The sequence below is a fragment of the Bicyclus anynana genome, chromosome 27, assembly GCF_947172395.1.
Source record: "Bicyclus anynana chromosome 27, ilBicAnyn1.1, whole genome shotgun sequence".
NCBI lineage: Eukaryota > Metazoa > Arthropoda > Insecta > Lepidoptera > Nymphalidae > Bicyclus > Bicyclus anynana.
In genome coordinates this window covers 2,551,882-2,572,561 of record NC_069109.1, presented here as the reverse complement: position 1 = coordinate 2,572,561, position 20,680 = coordinate 2,551,882, and the positions used below count along the sequence as shown (strand labels likewise).

Below are 20,680 nucleotides of genomic sequence, written 5' to 3'. Positions count from 1 at the left end.
GACTTCACTTTTGAATTGAGATGATGACTAGGTTTAGAATACATAGATTTTTATGAGACGTTCGTATAAATGATTCAATACTAACTATGTTCAATACATAAAAAACAAAGGAGAATGGCGAGATTACATGTATTTTGGGACTAGCAGATAGAAGTAGCGTACATAATGGAAACCTTTTAAAAGTTGTTTATCGTGATTAAACTAAGAAAAAAGCAAATGGTAAGCAGCAGATAGAAGTAGCATACATAATGGAAACCTTTTAAAAGTTGTTTATCGTGATTAAACTAAGAAAAAATCAAATGGTAAGCAGTCTTGAAAAGCAGGGAGAAAAAAGATATACCTTAAAAATAGTAGGTATCCTATCTACAATAAATGTGAAAGACACCGCCGCTGACAACTGCGTGATTGCTTGATAGATACGACAAGGCGTTTTGGTTGTAGGCAACAAGTAGAACAATTTTATTAGGCTAAGTATAGAGGTAATGTTGATTCCGTTCTGTAAAATCTCAATATTTTTTTTTACAAGTATCTTATAAAATAATAGTTTTAATTAATACAAATGTATGAGTGTACGACACTTCAGAGTATGACTCCCACTTTCGCCATCCTCCTTTGATTGTCGGGATGTTATTTTGTCTTATTCCATATACTATACGAATCTATTATTATATATATTAAATTTGATTTAATATAATTTGATTTTATATTAAAATTGATTGAATTTGAGTCAATTACCCTATTCTAAACAATTAAAAAACTGTCATCTGTATATTTCAGCCACCACTAACGACTCCAGTGCCGCGAAACTTCAACGAGACGAGAGAAAGGTTACGTTCAATACTGAACAAGAAGAAACAGAAGTGCAAAGCGACCAATGTGAGTATTGCTTTATTCTAATATGGTGTTACAAAATCCTCGATTGTAGGTGGTATTCATACATTCATTATTTATGTTAATGTAAAGGGGAGGTATGATATATTGGTATAAATAAGAGGGTATTTGATGACTTGAGCTCAGTTGTTTGTTAGACAGCGTAGACACCGTCACGCTGCCAGTCGCGTTAGTGTTTTTGTGCAATAATGTTTTGTGTTGTAATATTATAAACGCGAAAGTTTGTATGGATGTATGTTTCTTTGGATGTTTGTTACTCTTTAACGCCGCTACTACTGAAGTTATATGACTGAAATTTGGAATGGAAATAGGTTTCATAGGCTACTTTTTATCCCGGAAAAATTCATGGTTCCCGCGGGGTTTGTGAAAAACTGAATTCCACGCGGATGAAGTCGCGAGCGTCCGCTAGTTATTGATAATGTTTTGTGTGGCAGGGAAGGTGAGTGTTGATGCATTCTAAAGGGATCCCTTAAACCTGCACAAGGTCACAAGTCCTGGGACCTGCTCGAGGTGTTTCCTCTACCACAAAATGATGGTACAATCACTGTCGCTACTACCCGTCACAATGGTTTACTAGTCAACGCCCGCGACTTCGTCCGCCCATAGACCTCCTTAATCCAGCTATATAGCAAAATCTGTTCTTAGAGGACACCTACTAACTATGAACCTGCCTGGTGAATTTCATCTTTATACGTTAAGCGGTTTCGAGATTTCGTGATGAACCTTTCGCATTTATATATTAAGATTATATGGTATGCCCTGTGATTTTACCTGATTTTGGTTCTGAATATTGTAATTAGGAAGTAGAAATAGAGTTTGAAAAGAAGAAAATTGAATAATTTTTGAAAAAGATTTGATTTGTTTGACATAAACCATAAAAACCAAAAATTTAGAAATTTTTGTCTGTCCGTCTGTATGTTGTACTATTTATATAATAATAATTAAAACCAGAGAGTTACTAGTAACTAGAGACGAGTACCTAAAAAAAAACACAAAATAAAACAATTCGCAGGGCGAGGCGGAATCCCCGGTGGAGCGTTCGACCCCTCAGCCGCAAGCTCCCGTGCCGCCAGTAAGTATATTATATATTAAAGTACACAAACACGCACGCACGCACACAAGCAAACACGCCCGCACGCATGCATTCACGCAAACACGAACGCACGCACGCATGTACACACTCATATACACGCTCACGCAAGCAAGCAAACATGCACGCGTGCGGTGAGCCCACACGGACAATCACAGTAACAGGTCCATTTCTGTATATTGAAGATATTTAGAATTTTTTTGGGGTATTTTTTTTAAATTGTTTTACATGCGATTTCAATTATCTCTTAGCGGAGCAGACTAAATCCCACTTCTGATAACGGAGAAACCGTAGCCTCAGAGCAGGTTCTAAGATTCACGTGTCAAATATGGCAGATACACAAAGTAACACTATCGATTGTTAGCGGAACGCCGGTTAACTTACCAATACAGTTCTACCCTCTAACTACAATACTGATCAAGTATAGCGCTGACACTATCAGATGTATACCAGGATTAACTAGCGTAAGGCAGTAAGGCAGCCACGAGTGAAATTACGGACTGGCAACTGCTAGTAGCAGGATTAAAGAGCTATTTTACAGCTAGCGAATACTCTCCTTCTCCACTCGGGTCGCCTTCCAGCCTTCCACCCTTAAGGGTATGAAAATAAGAAAAGATTTTTATACCCTTAATTATATTTTGGTCCACCCCAAAAAAAATTTTTTCATCATCGTCATATCAGCCGATGGACGTCCACTGCAGGACATAGGCCTTTTGTAGGGACTACCAAACATTACGATACTGAGCCGCCTGCATCCAGCTAATGTCTGCGACTCGCTTGATCTCACTCCACCTACCAATTTTTTCATGTTATATCAAAAATATTTTTAATAAGTCAAAATGTTTGCCGGATCAGCTAGTAAATAAAGAAATATTATATAAAAACAGGCGCTGCCGAAGACCCTCCCACCGAACCTGACGACGCAAGCGCAGCAGAAGCGGCAGGCCATGGAGAATCAACAGAAGCAGCTGGCGGAGAAGATGGCCAGGATGGTCGTCACCGAGAAACCGGAAATCAAACCCAAGGTAAATTACCCAAAAGAGGACGCCTATATTCGGCTCACGCGATAACAACCCATATTCGTTGGCCCAATGCGTATTGAAATAACAGATAAGGACATATATATTTTCTAACTAGCTGACGCAGCGCGGTTTTACCCGCGTGGTTCCCGTTCCCGTAGGAATACGGGGATAAAATATAGCCTATAGCCTTCCTCAATAAATGGACTATCTAACACAGAATGAATTTTTTAAATCGGACCAGTAGTTCCTGAGATTAGCGCGTTCAATCAAACAAACAAACAAAGAAAAAATAAACAAACTCTTCAGCTTTATAATATTAGTATTTAGTATAGATGCAGCACCATAACCCTTGGGGTACCTGATGGGTCTAAGAGACTCGTCACCTAATAATATCGACATAAATCTTTTGATTCAGTTGTTGTTATCAACCCGTATTCGGCTTACTGCTGAGCTCGAGTCTCCTCTCAGAATGAGAGGGGTTAGGCCAATAGTCCACCACGCTGGCCCAATGCGGATTGGCAGACTTCACACACGCAGAGAATTAAGATACTTCTCTGGTATGCAGGTTTCTTCACGATGTTTTCCTTCACCGTTTGAGACACGTGATATTTAATTTCTTAAAATGCACATAACTGAAAAGTTGGAGGTGCATGCCGCGGACCGGATTCGAACCCACACCCTCCGGAATCGGAGGCAGAGGGAGGTCACATCAAGGGCTCACTTGTAAGAATAAAAATAAAACAACTGTAGTTTTCAGTATTAGTAATGAAATTTCTTGTTTCTTTTCCCAGGCTGTACAGCGGTCCGTCCCAGTGCAGACCACCCCCCCGGTGGTGAAGGCGGAGGGGAAGGTCAACCCCAACGCCATGGAACAGATACGATTGCAGGTTTGCCCTCATTTTGTCTATACATTGGGATATTTTTGTTTTCCTAGACCAGAGTTTAACTCAATAATGAAAATTTCTGAGCGTTGTAACGATATAATGTTACCGGGTAACCCAGTTAGCTACTGAATCAAGAACATTGAGCGTCTCATCAACATGAAGCAACTCACGGAAAATTAACTTGATAGTAAGCAATGGGGATGATGATTAGGTTAGGATATATTAATTATTATGATATTTTTATATTTATTTATTTATTTATTTTTATTTTTTTATTTTTTTTATATATTTTTTTATTATTTTTTTATTATTGTAAATTTTTGGTAAACTATTTTAGATTGTAGGTTAATCTTTTACTTTAAGTTTTTAACCGGACTCTGCAGTGTTGTGAATGCCTGTAAAAGATGGCTGCAGTAGTTCAAGAATTTTGTAACTCACTTATATATAATGTTTTCTGCTGTCATTGTTGGCGTTACAAATAAATAAATAAATAAATAAAAAATAAATAGATACATTCGGGTAAATAAGGTCAATGTTAACAAATTTATACATAAAAAGCAAAGAATGTTTGGATATTTGCAAAATAAATGAGATTATAAAATTTCAATCTACTATATAAAAATAAGTCAGGTTTTCCTTCCTGACGCTATAACTCCAGAACGGACGAACCGATTTCCACGGTTTTGCATTCGTTGGAAAGATCTTGGGTTCCGTGAGGTTTATAGCAAAGAAAAGGGGTAGGGTAGGATAGGAGTTGGGTAGAGGTAGGGTAGGAGTAGGGTAGGAGTAGGGTAGGGGTAGGGTAAGGTAGGGTAGTGGTAGGGTAGGGGTAGGCATAAGTCAAAGCGAAGCTTGACCGAGTCCGCTAGTATCTATTAAAAATCTTTTATCGTAATTAGATGAAAATTCATACATTTAGCTTCCTTACATTAAATGTGACATTTTTCAATAAATGAAATATAAACATAAACGCACAAATAACAAAGATATTAGTAATTTTGTTTGAACGCCCATACAAATCTAACGATCATTACATTGCCTACGACGTCATTAGTTCGTGCCATTTTGTATGGGGCGTTTTTCAGCGATCCGCGGCAGCGCCGCAAATCTGACCCTTTAAATCCCTGTAGCTCCGAAAGTAATGATCGCAGATACCCTGTTACTTTTACAAAATTGCTTTGCTATTAGCATACTCTTAATTTATATACAATTTAAAAAACAGTCATCATCCCTATTGTAAAAACGTTCAACGGTTCCTGGGGTATACGACAACATCTTAAATAAATATTACACTTTCAGCAACTAAAACAACAGCAACAAGCGCAACTCCAACAACAGCAACTGCTACAGCAACAACAGGCGCAACAACAACAACAGGCACAACAACAACTGAAACAGACGCCGCAACAACAGCAGCAGATGAACGCGCAACAACAAAAGAAACCCGAACCGATATACGACCTGCCGATACACAACAAGCCGACTCTAACGCCACAACAACAACAACAGATCAGATTGCAACAGGTAACATAATTTTTTTTTTAGTGAATGCTGTGTGCACTTGACAAAAATGTCCATATAAGTCAATGTGAACTATATAAATGTATATTGTAACTGTACGTAAATAAATAAACATCATCTTTAACCACACATGACAACCGCGTGGCACAGTGCGTTCCACGGTCGTGGGTTCGATTCCCACAACTGGAAAATATTTGTGTGATGTGCATGGGTGTTTTCCAGTGTCTGTGTGTATTTATATATTATATAAGTATTTATATGTAGTATATAATTGTATATTAATATTATAATATCAACTATCTTAGCACCCATAACACAAGCTACTCTGTATGCTTACTTTGAGGCTAGATAGTAATGTGTATTGTTTAGGTATATTTATTATTTATTATAAAAAAACACATATTCGGTTCACTGTTGAGCACGAGTCTCCTCTAATAATGAGTTAGGCTAATAGTCCACCACGTTTACCCAATTGCCAGATTGCCGGATTGCCAGACTTCACAAGTTCACACACGTAGGGAACCTAGGCCTCCGAATCGAAAGCTTAGGTCATATCCACTGAGCTATCACGTTTCTTATTACGCAATAACTTGAAATAAATAAATCTTTCAGCAACAACACCACGACGAAATGGTACGCCAGAACCAGATGCACGTGCAACAACAGATACAAATGCAACAGAAGCAACTGCAACAACACGAGATGCAACAACAGATGCAACACCAACAACTGGAGCAACAGATACGACAGAGCCGGCAACAACAGCAGCAGAACAACGCGGTGTCACTGTCGAGTAGAGACACTAGTGTCTTTTCTTTCTCATCTGGATGTTCGGGGTAAGTTATGTGCTTTCTTCTTAAGGACCTGGGTTCGATCCCGACTGGGCCGATCTTTGACTATTTAGACTATGGACCTGTTTCGCATCCAAATTCACCAACAAAAAAGTCTGTCGTTTTTTGAGGGGGACGAGGTAAACTCACACATCGAAAATATTTAACACCATTATATGTATTCTGTGTCCATACACACACAACTATAAATTTGACTCGAAATACACACACGCGTAATTTTTACACAGACTAACAAACACATCACTTAGACTATCCACAGATTAAATACATAAAATATTCGATTACTTGATCGATGTTTTGCTGTTCTGTCAAAAGAATCGATTATTTTTAGAAATTGTTTTTATTACAAATTTGATAAAATCGTGGTAGAAATACTTACAAATGAAACGTTACTCCATCTTTTACTAAACTACAAGTTTTTGGCCGTTTTTTATGCCATTCAACTACACAAACCGGCATTTCTAGGGAGCTCTTTACACGACGAAAACGATTACAACAATGAAACATCGATTACATACCACCAGTTTTTATAAACGCGTTAGATCATCAATTTACAAGTTAGCCCTTGACTACAATCTCACCTGATGGTAAGTGATGATGCAGTCTAAGATGGAAGCGGGCTAACTTGTTAGGAGGAGGATGAAAATCCGCACCCTTTTGGTTTCTACACGACCTCGTACCGGAACGCTAAATCGCTTGGCGGTACGTCTTTGTCGGTAGGGTGGTAACTAGCCGCGGCCGAAGCCTCCCACCAGCCAGACCTGGACAAATTAAGAAAATCTCAATCTGCCCAGCCGGGGATCGAGCCCAGGACCTCCGTCTTGTAAATCCACCGCGCATACCACTGCGCCACGGAGGCCGTAGTAAGATATTCTATTCTATTCACTGTTAATGTGCCCGTTCGCGCGCAGCGGGTCGTGCTGGCGCGGGCGCGGCGGCTGCCCGGCGCGCGCCGAGGACCCGCGCGACCTGGACGCGCTGCTGCAGTACATCGAGGGACCGGCGCGGCACGTGGACCGCGGCAAGAAGCGCGCCAAGAAGCTGCGCCAAAAGGCCAAGCGGGTCAGTGCACAAGTTTTTTTTTTTTATTTTTTTTCTCTATGGTATTTTTTTTTTTAGTCTATGGTATTTTTTTTTCTCTAATGTAATTTTTTTTTCTCTATGGTAATTTTTTTTTCTCTATTGTAATTTTTTTTTTCTCTACGGTATTTTTTTTCTCTATTGTAATTTTTTTTTATTTTTTTTCTCTATTGTAATTTTTTTTTCTCTATGGTATTTTTTTTTCTATTGTAATTTTTTTTCTCTATGGTATTTTTTTTTCTCTATTGCAAAGTACCAATTTGGTACTTCATAAAATTACGATCTAGCCTGCTTATGTGACTAATTTGTAATTTAACTTTAATCTAAACTTATCTACTATATAAAAATAAGTCGGGTTTTCCTTCCTGACGCTATAACTCCAGAACGCACGAACCGATTTTCACGGTTTTATGTATATTTATAAACTATTCTATGAGATTGAAATGGAGATGGGCGGGCCATGTAGCAAGAATGACTGACGATAGATGGACTTCTCGGCTAACGGCATGGACAGGGCCAGTAGATGCTAGAAAAAGAGGAAGACCTAGAAGTAGATGGGCAGACGACATTGAAAGGACGGCTGGAAAACAGTGGAGGAAAAAAGCCACAGATAGAGAGTATTGGTCATCTCTGGAGGAGGCCTTCACCCTCAAATAGAGGGGTTCGCACTAAATTTTTTAAACTTTATAAATAAGTATTAAAGTAACAAAAATTTAAAAATTGTAATTTATTTTTATAAATTTTATTAACCTATAGTCAGATCGGGTAGGTATTTTAAACAATGTAAATAAACAAAAACAGCTGACTCAGGGGTGCTCAACATTTTACTACAGCATTATTTACGAATATTGTCATGAAATAAAACTTCCTTTGATAAACAAATATTTTTTTTTATTCTATATTCCTATATCCTGTTATTTATCTAACAGATAATGTTTCACTTATATTCAGGGTTCCGTAGTCAATAAAGAACCCTTATAGTTTTGTTTTTTATTATGTATAAGCAAGCATAAGGTATCCTCGACATATTTAAACACATTAATCAAAACGGTTTTCTCGGAGGACGATAAGGGTGATTGCTTCGTACGTTTCTTTTTTGGTGACGGAAACGATAGCAATGCGGAATAACTGCTCCGGCTAGTACCAGGCTCCGATTCACTCATTTTCGTACTAAACTAAATAAAATTAATAAATTAATTAATTAAACAAATAAAAAACCCGACTGCCTATATGATACAAAAACTGAAAAGAAAAAAAACAAGCTCAGTCCAGAAGTGTAGAAAAAAATTAGAAAACAGTCGGGACCTATTATATTGAATATAATGATTTACGTCTACATTTTTTAATAGGTCCCCACTTTAGTTTAATCAGTTTTTGTATCATTTATGCAGTCGGGTTATTCGTTTATTTAATTATTTTATTTCATAATTTTTAGTTAGATAGATGGTGAATTTCGGATTTATTTGTTACGTTTGTTACAAAGTACGATAGTGTATACCTACGTCCAACCGAGGATAAGTAAATATTCAAAAAAATCTACGGAACCCTCGGTGGGCGAATCCGACTCGCACATGTCGATTTTTATAATCAATATATTTAATTTAGTCTATTTAAGGTATTTTATAACTACACTTCATAAACCTTATAGTCGTCCGCCTCGCGTATTATGTATGTACAATTAATAAATAACGTTTTTCTAATTGTAGTTTTTTGTTGGCCATTATATACTAGAGGTGAGGCGTATATACTGGAGCAGGTCTTAACACTAGGTTTGTTGGAAGACGTATGGCGTACGAGTACGGAGCAGGGACTTATACACGTATTAAGCGTATTTAGAAGTACCGAGTACCGAGGAGCGCAAGACGTCAACAGAGTGCGAGTCCAATACTCGCAAATACTCTAACGGTCCAACCAATGCGGGACGTGTTCAGAGACGCGTTCGATTAGTAATGTGTGAGTGAGAGACTTCTATCAATGCCGAAAGAAAATAGACTTTGTTGTCTAGACATAAGACCGGTTTTTCAACGCAATAAACACTTCATACTCCAACAGACAAAACATCGCGAGACGCGTTCCCGGACGCGTTCGTTTAAGAATGTGTGAGTGACGTCCCATTGCCGATGAAAAATTGTCTTTACTCTATCAAACATAAGACCGACTTTTTAACGCAGTATACACTTAATACTCTTAATACTCCAATATTTGGAGTCCCTGATTTTAATCCTTATTTTAAAAACATAATGTTTATTTGTTTTAGTATGATTTTTTATCCGCTAAAGTAACAAGTTAATGTAACCCGACAGTATCATGAGGTAATATTAAAAGAAATAACTAAATAATAAAATTAATTTGAAATTTTGAAATTAATGACTGAAATATTTTTGTTTGCAAATTTTTTTCTTTTTTTTGTGGATTACAAAAACCAAAAATAGTTGAAGAAACCAATTGAAAAAAACAAAATTAAAAAGACAAAAATGATTTTCTGTTACCCGGGATCGAACTCAGGATTCAATTTTTTTGTACCTTGCGTACATACCACTAGTCCAAATGACTGTGTAGATCTCGTTTGAAATTAATGTACGCTTAGTATCAGATAATATGATGTAAAATCGCTGGCCACTGAGTATTTAGGAGTACGTATCTATTCTATAGGTCCTAATGGCTCGTACTTCTAAATACTCGTGGAGCTAGTCTTTGGAACACGTCTCTCGGCGTACTCGTACTCGCAATACTCAGTACGCGTTTTAGCGAGTACGACTCACCTCTATTATATACCATTTTGAAATTCTCACAAAAAGCCCTTGAATTTGATTCCCTTGTTGCAATATTAAAAAAAAAATCACCTCGATTCTATAGCATCTCACAGTCGTCTTGTTGGTTTTTTTTTTTAATTTCACCTATCTAAGAACACTTGGGTTATTAAAACAAATCTAAGGATATCTGAATTACGTAAATCCGTTCAGCGGTTTCGAAGATATGAGGTAATAAATAATACATACAAGATACGCGCGAAAAACAAACAACAAATAAACAATAATTAACAACAACAACGAAACGAGAACAAAACGAAATAATAAAAATTACAAAGGAAGAAAATACGCACAACAGTCTGGATTTAGTTAACGAATCATTAACGAATACTGTGAGGTAGGAGTATTAGTCACAGACAACAAATAAAGTAGTGTTTTGTGCTGTGAAGTGTGTGTGTGTGAAATGTCAAATCTTCTTTCACTTAATAACACAAAATCAAAAAAATTAATCATAGTATAGGGTATTTCTGCAATAAATGAAAGGTAAAATTCACATTAAAATAAAAGAAAACATCTTCTTTTGATATGAAAATACGACATTTATAAAAATTATTAAAGTTATTATTTAATTTTATAAATGTACATTTAATACCCATAAATCTTAATATCTATGTTTTTGAAAATGGTTTGTGACTCATGTCTGCTTGGGGTATTTAAGGTTCTTTTTATGTCGTTTATCGTTTTTGGGCAAATTTTGCCCAACATTGTGCAAACTCTATATAATAATTAACATAGACGAATTAGACATGGAAATGAAATCGCACCCAAATGCAGAAACAAAATTGCCTGTCGTTTTTTGAAGGAGACGAGGTAAACTCACTCATCGAAAATATTTAACAAGAATAATATAATCTGTACACAGAACGTTAAATTAATGGATCGATGTTTTGTTCGTTCGTTCGTTAGAAGAATAGAATCGATTTTTCTTTTAGATATTATTTTTATTACAAATTTATTATAAATTATAATTATGTTTTTGACGACCTCCGTGGCGCACTGGTACGCGCGGTGGATTTACAAGACGGAGGACCTAGGTTCGATCCCCGGCTGGGCCGATTGAGAATTTCTTAATTGTGCCAGGTCTGGCTGGTTACCACCCTACCTACAAAACGTACCGCTAAGCGATTTAGCGTTCCGGTATGATGTCGTGTAGAAATCATACCGTCCATCTTAGATTGCATCATCACTTACCATCAGGTGAGACTGAAATCAAGGGCTAACATGTAAAGAATAACAAAAATAAAATAGAAATATTTTCAAATTGAACGTCACGTCATCTTTTACTGAATTAGAAGTTGTTGGCCGTTTTTCATGCCATTGAACTACTTACTACACAAACCGGAATATTTAGGGAGTTTTTTAGACGACGAAAACGATTACAACAATGAAACATCGATACAATCGAACAATCTAACGCGTTTGTTAGTTTTTTTACACGCGTTAGCCGCTCAACTATCCCAGCCGATTTTACAAACACTTCTAAATGCCCCGCTCTATATAGATAGATCGTTGATTCTTTGACAGAGAGGTAACGTCTTGCGAGGTAGGTCCTTCTATTATTGGTCCGAGATAATTAATTTATTGTTTGTGAATCTGGGCTCAAAAGGGCTAGAACCCAGAGCCGTAAAGCTTATTATTAAAAATACAATGTATGTAAATCGAAACGAAAAGTGTCGCCCTAAAAGAACCTTTTTGAGAAGTGATATTGTTGTGTAAAAAGCCTAAACTTGCGGACTATAATTGTACACATTATCCACTATAAGATCACTATGTATATGTGCTTACTTATGTGCGAAATAAAAGGCTTTTTATTTTATTTTATTTTTATTTTATTTTATTTTTATTTTATTTTTATTTTATTTTTATTTTATTTTTATTTTATTTTATTTTATTTTATTTTTATTTTATTATGTATATTTGTGAAAATAATCTTGTAATTGTAATTGTAATATTTTTATAAAACGAAATTGTATTTTATCACGTCACCGCAAACGCCAATCATAGACTGTGACGTCATTCGCTACAAGGCATCGGTTTGTGATTGGCGCTAGCGGTGACGTGATATATCACATCACTGCAAACGCCAATCACGCTGTTAGCCCTACGAATGACGTCACTTGCTAATGTGTTGTGTTTCGGCGGCAAATTTTACGTAGATATTTTTTCATTTATAGCAGTGCAGCTAGTTCTATATTAGAACGAGTATCCAAAGCTGCTCTAATAGGATCTTACCAAATTTGGCGGCAGGGAGAACAACACGAGTAGAGAAGGGGAGTGTTGATCGATCGTCAAGGAATCCCTAAATCCTACATCCTGTAGTCACAAGTCCTGGACTTTGCTTGGTGTTTTTCTCTCTACTACGCGATGGACCCGGCACCCGCACGGTGAATCCATGGAATGCTAAGATATTCGTCTCAAATTTTTTACTGATTATTATTGACGGGACAAAATAAAATATAGCTTATAATACTTCCATAATTCAGTTTAAACACTGTTTTTACAAAAAAGGCAAGTAGCCTATTTACCAAAATATTCTATTTCTCAGATGGAGTCCCGACTGTACGAGCAGTTGGACGAGCTGCGCGGCGAGCTGTCGTCCGCGCAGGCGACCATGTCGGCGCTGCAGAAGGTGCACGCGGCCGCCTCGCGGGACCTCGAGCTGGCGCGGCACATGCTCGCGGCGCAGCGCCCCAAGAAGAAAGGTACCCCCGCCCGCACCCCCCTGTCACACCCCGCACCCCTGCACTGCGCGGCCAGCTGTCGTCCGCGCAGGCGACCATGTCGGCGTTGCAGAAGGTGCACGCGGCCGCCTCGCGGGACCTCGAGCTGGCGCGGCACATGCTCGCGGCGCAGCGCCCCAATAAGAAAGGTACCCCCGCCCGCGCACCCCCCTGTCACACCCCGCACCCCTGCACTGCGCGGCCAGCTGTCGTCCGCGCAGGCGACCATGTCGGCGTTGCAGAAGGTGCACGCGGCCGCCTCGCGGGACCTCGAGCTGGCGCGGCACATGCTCGCGGCGCAGCGCCCCAAGAAGAAAGGTACCCCCGCCCGCACCCCCCTGTCACACCCCGCACCCCTGCACTGCGCGGCCAGCTGTCGTCCGCGCAGGCGACCATGTCGGCGCTGCAGAAGGTGCACGCGGCCGCCTCGCGGGACCTCGAGCTGGCGCGGCACATGCTCGCGGCGCAGCGCCCCAAGAAGAAAGGTACCCCCGCCCGCACCCCCCTGTCACACCCCGCACCCCTGCACTGCGAGGACTCGGCCACTCATAGAACAGACAATAGAAGTAGCAAGGGGGCGTGGCCCGCGTACACCCGGGTGTGCGGAACATCGCAAACGTGTCCGCGCATGTACTAGCAGTCTTGTTTTGTTCTGTGACAAAAGGAATAAATAATATTCAACTCTAAAGTAAGGGTGATATATTTCATTTTTCACTAAATATTAAACAGCCATTTAGGCCACGCCCCTGGGTACACTGGGTGCAATACAAAGAATTGGCACTTTATAAATCTAGTTACCTCTTATAACTAGTTTAGGTTACTCTTGACTCTTAACACTCGTCTCTTTCGTCCCAACACAACGAAAGAGAGAGCGATATCTCAGCCAGCCGCAATTGGTCGATTTGCCTTCACTATTTGATATGCCTTGAGATGTGTCGTGGGTCGAATTTTAAGCCTGATTTACATTTTCATTCACAATCGCCTTATAAATCCATTAGCTTACGCCGCGCGGTTTTGCCCGCGTGCTTCCCATAGGCATACGGGGATAATATATAGACTAAAGCCTTCCTCGATAAATCGGATATCTATCACTGAAAAAGTTTTTTAAATCGGACCTGAGATTAGCGCGTTCAACAAAATAAACAAACTCTTCAGCTTTATAATACTGGTATAGATTATGTTGGTCTATCAATTCATCCTCTCTACAGATAATATCTAATGGTGTATGATTATGTAGTTAGTCTGTACGCCGTAGAAGTAGGTGCTAGAGGACTACCAGCAAAATCTCTCTATAACTTGCTTAAAGACCTTGACCTCTCTAGAAGTGCAGCTAGTTCTATATTAGAACGGGTATCCAAAGCTGCTCTAATAGGATCTTACCAAATTTGTCTTGGCAGGGAGAACAACACGAACGGAGGGGGGGAGTGTTGATCGATTGTCAAGGAATTCCTTAACCCTACGTCCTTTGGTCACAAGTCCGGGACTTTGCTCGGAGTTTTCCTCTCTGCCACACGATGTACCCGATAATACTACTAAGATATTTGTCTCATCTCAAATTTATAAATATTGCATATGTTTTCACAGGAAAAAAGCAAAAACTGAACCCGTCACAACAAGCCAAAGCGCAGCTAGTCGCGGAACAGCTGAGCGAGTGCACAACACTAGTGAACACAACAGCTAAGGTATGAATCACAGAATAGGCTAGTTGACACTTTTTTTTTAAATGGTCTTAAATAGTTCATTATCGTGCTACTAGATTGAAAAAAAATATTCATATAATAGTATGGAGCCCAGGATCAGTCATTGTACCCTGGCGGAAATAAAAGAAAATATTTTTTTAACTATTTTTGATTATACAAATCTACGAATTCACTTAAATTCTTTCGAAATAATATTAATTATCTCCCAAGGAATGCAACACTAATATGGGTTATGCAGTAGTCGATTTGACGTTTGCTGTCAATTGTCATGTCATAGTTGCTCTAAGGGCGCCATCTTGATTTATCTCAAAAACTTGGGTTTTAATTTTATTTCTTTCTTTTTATTTAGTTAGATTTATTCACTTATTTATATTTTTATAAAATTCTTGTATTTTTCAAATTTTAATGATACGGGCTATCAGAGTGGACCTGAAATGGACCATCTCCTTTTAGTTTTTAAATATGTGTTTTGACAATACAAGCCAAAACGCTGTCAGCCATGATGTTATTTCAACTGTTTTATGTGTTTTTTTTTTTTCAGGAACTGCACGCAGCCGAGCGGAGCGTAGCGGAGTGGAGCAAACGGTTGGAGGAGTGCGAGAGAGAGATATCCGAAGCGAGGACCTTGCAGGGCAAGAACGAGGCAGAGGACCTGGAGTGTCAGGTAAGGGGTTTTTTTTTTAAATACCGACTATTGCTAAGTAATTAGTACTAAGTATAGAGGATACTTTTTTTAATAAATAAATATACTTGTGTAGGAAGTAGTAGACGGATATGACGTCGCTCGATCTCGTCTTGGCTCGTGCCGACGCTAGGTGGCGCGACTTGTTTCCGTAAAGAGTAGGGAGTTAGAGAGGGGTACCAATTGGGCGGAAACGTTTGTGTAATTCTTTATGGATTACTTGGGATAGGCGGGGAGAATAGCTTGAGTATTTAATGGTTAGTGTTGGCATGTCGGAAGGGTTCTCTTAACCCTACACACAACGTTCACAAGTGCGTGACTTCACTCAAGGTCATTCTCTGCCATTCTAGAGTCTTATTTTGGCTACAGTTTGAATTGTTAATTAAGTTGTGTGTTGTAATGTGAACTATCCTATTTTTTTTCTACTATTCTGTTCACTGTTACAGAGCAAGGAAGCATCGCTGAGTCAGCAGATGGTGTACGAACAGCAACAAGCGGCGCTGAGGCGACGGCGCGCCGCACTGGACGCGGAACGCAACAAGCAGATGAGTAAGTATTGCTGTGAAACTATTATAGCACTTTTGACTTTTGATGACCTCCGTGGCGCAGTGGTATACGCGGTGGATTTACAAGACAGAGGTCCTGGGTTCAATCCACAGCTGGGCTGATTGAGGTTTTCTTAAATGGTCCAGGTCTGGCTGGTGGGAGCCCATCCTAAGACGTATCTATATAGGATTTTCATCCTCCTCTTAACAAGTTAACCCGTTTCCATCTTAGATGGCATCATCACTTACCATCAAGTGAGATTGTGGTATGTGTGTGATATGGAGAAGCAATTAAAGTAAAAAATTTAAAAGCTTTTTTTTTAAATCGGTCAATAAGTAAAAAAAAGTGTGAACTGTTCTATAGTATGTACTGTTATCGCCGCGTTGCAACGACGCCGCCGCTTTTAAATTTACAAGTTTTTAATAAATAGTGCCTAATAATAATAATAATAATAGTAGTCTGTGACGGATATGACGTCGCTCGATCTCGTGTTGGCTTCAGTGTGCTCGTGGCGTTCGAGCCGTCCACATCTCTTGTTGTGTAATTCTTTATTTACTTGGGATAGGCGGGGACAGTGACTTGAGTGGAAAAGGGGAGTGTTTTTAACAGTCAAAGGTACCTTTAACCCTACACACAACGTTCACAAGTGCGTGACTTCACTCAAGGTCATTCTCTGCCATTCTAGGGTTACAGTTTGATTTGTTAATAAGTTGTCCTAATGTTGTGAAACATTGCCTTTGTTTGACATTGGTTTTCTTATTTTTGTAATCACTTCTGAGTCTGTAATAGTACATTTATTTGTCCTCCAGGGGAGGGTCAGGAGGGCGTGCGGGAGGAGCCCGTGACGCTGTCCTTCCGCGGCACCGACTTCAACCCGGCGCTGCTGGCCAACTTCATGGACGACTTCAATGGTACACACGCATTTTTTTTTTTAAATAATACATATTTGAACAGCAAATACATGTTTTCATACAAAGTAATTCAAATAATACCGACTATCCGTGTAACATACGTCTTTAGGTGACTAAGCGACGTTGAGACGTTGACGAGAATGAAAAAAAAAAAAAGACGGGAAAGCGGGATATAGGTGGGGGATAGTGAAATATATAACAACTAATGTACACATACTATAATTGTAAATAATAATAAAAAATAGTGTATTTGGTGTAAAGACTACCTAATTATGCTACTTAAAGTAATCACTAATTCTGGTATGACAAAAAGATTTAATGCATTAGCAATTACGAAATTTTCAATTTTACTTTTTTTTTCTTTTTTTTTTTATTATTTACAAGTTAGCCATTGACTACAATCTCACCGGATGGTAAGTGATGATGCAGTCTAAGATGGAAGCGGGCTAACACTGTTAGGAGGAGGATGAAAATCCACACCCCTTTCGGTTTCTACACGGCATCGTACCGGAACGCTAAATCGCTTGGCGGTACGTCTTTGCCGGTAGGGTGGTAACTAGCCACGGCCGAAGTCTCCCACCAGCCAGACCTGGACAAATTAAGAAAATCTCAATCTGCCCAGCCGGGGATCGAACCCAGGACCTCCGTCTTGTAGATTCCAACGCGCATACCACTGCGCCACGGAGGCCGTCAATTACTTTTGCAGTGCGTCTTCAAAATTTTCAGTTTAGAATCGCATCATGTCAAGGTCGTTTGCTGTCAGGGTCTTTCAGTTCTTTAAGATATCATGTATTAGTCTTGTCCTGTGAAATTGTTTAAGGACTTTTATGGTGTCCTGATCTTTCTGTTGTAATTAATTTGTCGCATTTGAAATTGCACGCGTGTGACATGTAGACGTATTAAACGGGATGACGAATCGTATTAAGCGTTAGGAAATGTATGAAAACATGTCTCCAGTTGTAGGGACTGGCGTAATACGACGTATTATGCGGGAAATCGTTTTAAGCGGGTTCTACTGTATTTACTCTGAAAATATTCATTTTTAGAACGCGTGTTCATGAAACATTTTCAATTAATTTTTTTTTTTAATATTATCCTAGAGTTATGGAAAATACACCCGAGCACCCTGTATATATAAAAGAAAGTCGTGTTAGTTACACTATTTATAACTCGAGAACGGCTGGACCGATTTTTTTTTTTTGGTGTTTTTTTCTTTACAATATGTTATTAAAAAACATTCAGCAAATGGTCATGACATCCAGTGACATGACCCTAAAATATATATAAAAGAAAGTCGTGTTAGTTATACTATTTATAACTCAAGAACGGCTGGACCGATTTGGCTGAAAATTGGTAGAGTGGTAGCTTAGAACCAGGAGACGGACATAAGATACTTAGGGTATTTGACATTCGTATTACATTTATTTGATATTTATTGGCATTTAAATTTATTTGTTAGAATTTGTTGCTTTTGACTTATTTCTGTGTTAATTTCATTTTTTTTTTTTGTATTATTAATTTGTTTAATTTTATAATTGATTCGTCGTCGTCGAATGTTTCAGTGCAAATCATCGAACAACCGTCGCCGCAGAAGCAGACGGACAACCAGAAGAAGCAAACCTGGGAGCAGGCAATAGCTCACATCAACCAGCTGGCCAAAGGATCCGCCAAGGAGAAGGTAACATAACTATCTAATTAAATTGTATAGATAACTAGCTGAGGCCGCGTGGTTCCCGTTCCCGTAGTAATATATAGTGTAGGAAACGTGTTCGTGTTGGCTCGTGCCGACGCTAGGTGTGACTTGTTTCCGTGGGGAGTTAGAGAGGGGTAGCGATCAATTGGCGGGAACGACTTGAGATATAAGGCGCTCGTCGTGCGGTCGGCTTCGTGGCGTTCGAGCCGTCCACATTTCTTGTGTAATTCTTTATGGGTTAAGAGGAGTGTTAGTGTTAGTTGACTGTCAAAGGCGCCTTTAATCCTACATAAAACGATCACAAGTACATACTCTTCCATTCTAGGGTCTTATTTTGGTTACAGTTTGATTTGTTAATTAAGTTTATTTATTTAAACTTTATTTGTACACTACATCATAAGAAAAAAAACAAATAATACGACAGAAAAAAGTACAGTACAGAATTAGGATACAAAAGCCGGCCTTATCGCTACATAGCGATTTAAGTTAAGTTAGCGATAAGTTGTCCTGACAAATATTGTGAATCATAACTTTTTCGACATTGGTTTTCTTATTTTTGAAATCCACTTTTGAAGCTTCTGCTAAAAACATCTTGTAGGCTTCCCCGATAAATGGGCTATCTAACACTGGAAGAATTTTTCAAATCGGACCAGTAGTTCCTGAGATTAGCGCATTCTGGATCAATCTTTATTCTGTGTGGTAAAGTTATTTCTTTTCTCTTCTAGAAGAAACCGAAAGAATCGCAGAAGAAGGCTGAAGTAAAGAAGGAGAAGGTAGTCGTGGAACCACCAGTAGAAGAACAGCCATTGTCAAAGAAGCAAAGGAAACTATTAGCGAAGCAACAGGTTAATATTTATTTATACACCCCCGCATTTTCACCCGCGTAGTTCCCGTTTCCATGAGAATACGGGGATAAAATATATATCTCACAAATAATGTAGCTTTCTAGTGGTAAAAGAATTTTCAAAATCGGTTCTGTAGATCCAGAGATTGCCCCCTTTATAGGGGTATTATTTTTTTTTTTTTTTGCACTATCCCACATTTAATTACATAAAGATAAAGGAATTATTATCCAAAGGTTGTCTGGCAGATATTGCTATAAGCAATAAGACCGCCTTTGCACATACTTGTTTTCTATGTTTTCTTTGTTATTGTTTTTATTTTGTGCAATAAAGTATAAATAAATAAATAAAATAAAATAGTTATAAGTTATCCACACGTTTAATATTATAAATGAAAGTGTGTGTGTGTGTGTGTTTGTTTGTTTGTTTGTTTGTTTGTCTGTCTTTCACGGCAAAACATTGACGTGATTTTTTTTTAGTAAGATTATAATTATTTAATTATATTTATAATTTATTGCACAATAAAAACAATAACGAAGAAAACAAAGAAACATACTAACCAATTATTAAACATTATAGGCAGAAGAAGAAGAGAGAAGAAAAGAACAGCAACAACAGCAGGAGGCGAAGAGTAGAAAGGACAAGAAACAAGAGCCATTGCAAACGGAGAACACGAAAAAAGACAAGAAAGAATTAAAAAAAGAAAAGAAGGAGCTTAAGAAAGAGGAAAAGAAAGAGTTAAAGAAGGAAGAGAAGAAGGGTAAAGAGAACAAAGCGGACAAGACTGGTGAGGATTTTTTAATTTTGGGTACAATAAAAATTGTCATTTGGTCAAAATAAAATCTTAAATAGTTTAAAAAACTAACAAACACGCTTTTAGCACGCATTAAAAATTACAAATATTGGATTTAAGTCACGTGACTACATTCCTGACAGCAAACCCTTTCATTTGATACCCATATCGTAGATGTGGATTTCAAACAGTCAGTCCGCCGTTTTGGGGAAGCCGCCATATTGGATTTGTAATGACGTTTCATAGCTAGTCATGTATTGTCATCAGAACTCAGAGCGTGTGCAAAATTTCATCCTAATCGAAGACCGGGAAGTGGGTCAAATTGAGATTTCAAGATTTTCTTACATACGTAGTTACAAGTGAAGCTAATATAAAGCTTTAAAAAACAGGAGATTTGTGATTTTGCCTTTTTGAAAATTTTTAGGCCATTTTGTTATTTATTTTACACACTTTATTCAACAGCGACAACAACGAAGACGAAAGCAACACAACAACAACAACAAACGCAACAAAACAACAAAAAGGAGTCAAAGAAAAAGGACAACAGTGCCCAAAAACCTCAAGTCATAAACATCACAGCTGACACCACCATAGAAATTGTTAACAAAAAGGTAACAGAACTTTTTAATGTATACGAATACTCC

At 38.5% G+C, this 20,680-nt stretch overlaps 1 protein-coding gene across 1 annotated transcript in view; it reads left to right on the top strand.

The window, feature by feature from the left end:
• LOC112046942 (uncharacterized) overlaps positions 1–20,680 on the top strand; it is a 72,366-nt gene that overhangs the window by 37,285 nt on the left and 14,401 nt on the right. The window contains exons 24-40 of the mRNA XM_052890040.1: positions 778–876; positions 1,904–1,963; positions 2,869–3,006; positions 3,795–3,890; positions 5,187–5,411; positions 6,021–6,244; positions 7,171–7,321; positions 12,695–13,187; positions 13,229–13,354; positions 14,454–14,551; positions 15,111–15,233; positions 15,698–15,800; positions 16,607–16,708; positions 18,271–18,386; positions 19,127–19,246; positions 19,823–20,030; positions 20,499–20,647. Of these exons, the coding sequence (XP_052746000.1) occupies positions 778–876; positions 1,904–1,963; positions 2,869–3,006; positions 3,795–3,890; positions 5,187–5,411; positions 6,021–6,244; positions 7,171–7,321; positions 12,695–13,187; positions 13,229–13,354; positions 14,454–14,551; positions 15,111–15,233; positions 15,698–15,800; positions 16,607–16,708; positions 18,271–18,386; positions 19,127–19,246; positions 19,823–20,030; positions 20,499–20,647 (2,631 nt within the window). The remainder of the gene's footprint in view (positions 1–777; positions 877–1,903; positions 1,964–2,868; positions 3,007–3,794; positions 3,891–5,186; positions 5,412–6,020; positions 6,245–7,170; positions 7,322–12,694; positions 13,188–13,228; positions 13,355–14,453; positions 14,552–15,110; positions 15,234–15,697; positions 15,801–16,606; positions 16,709–18,270; positions 18,387–19,126; positions 19,247–19,822; positions 20,031–20,498; positions 20,648–20,680) is intronic.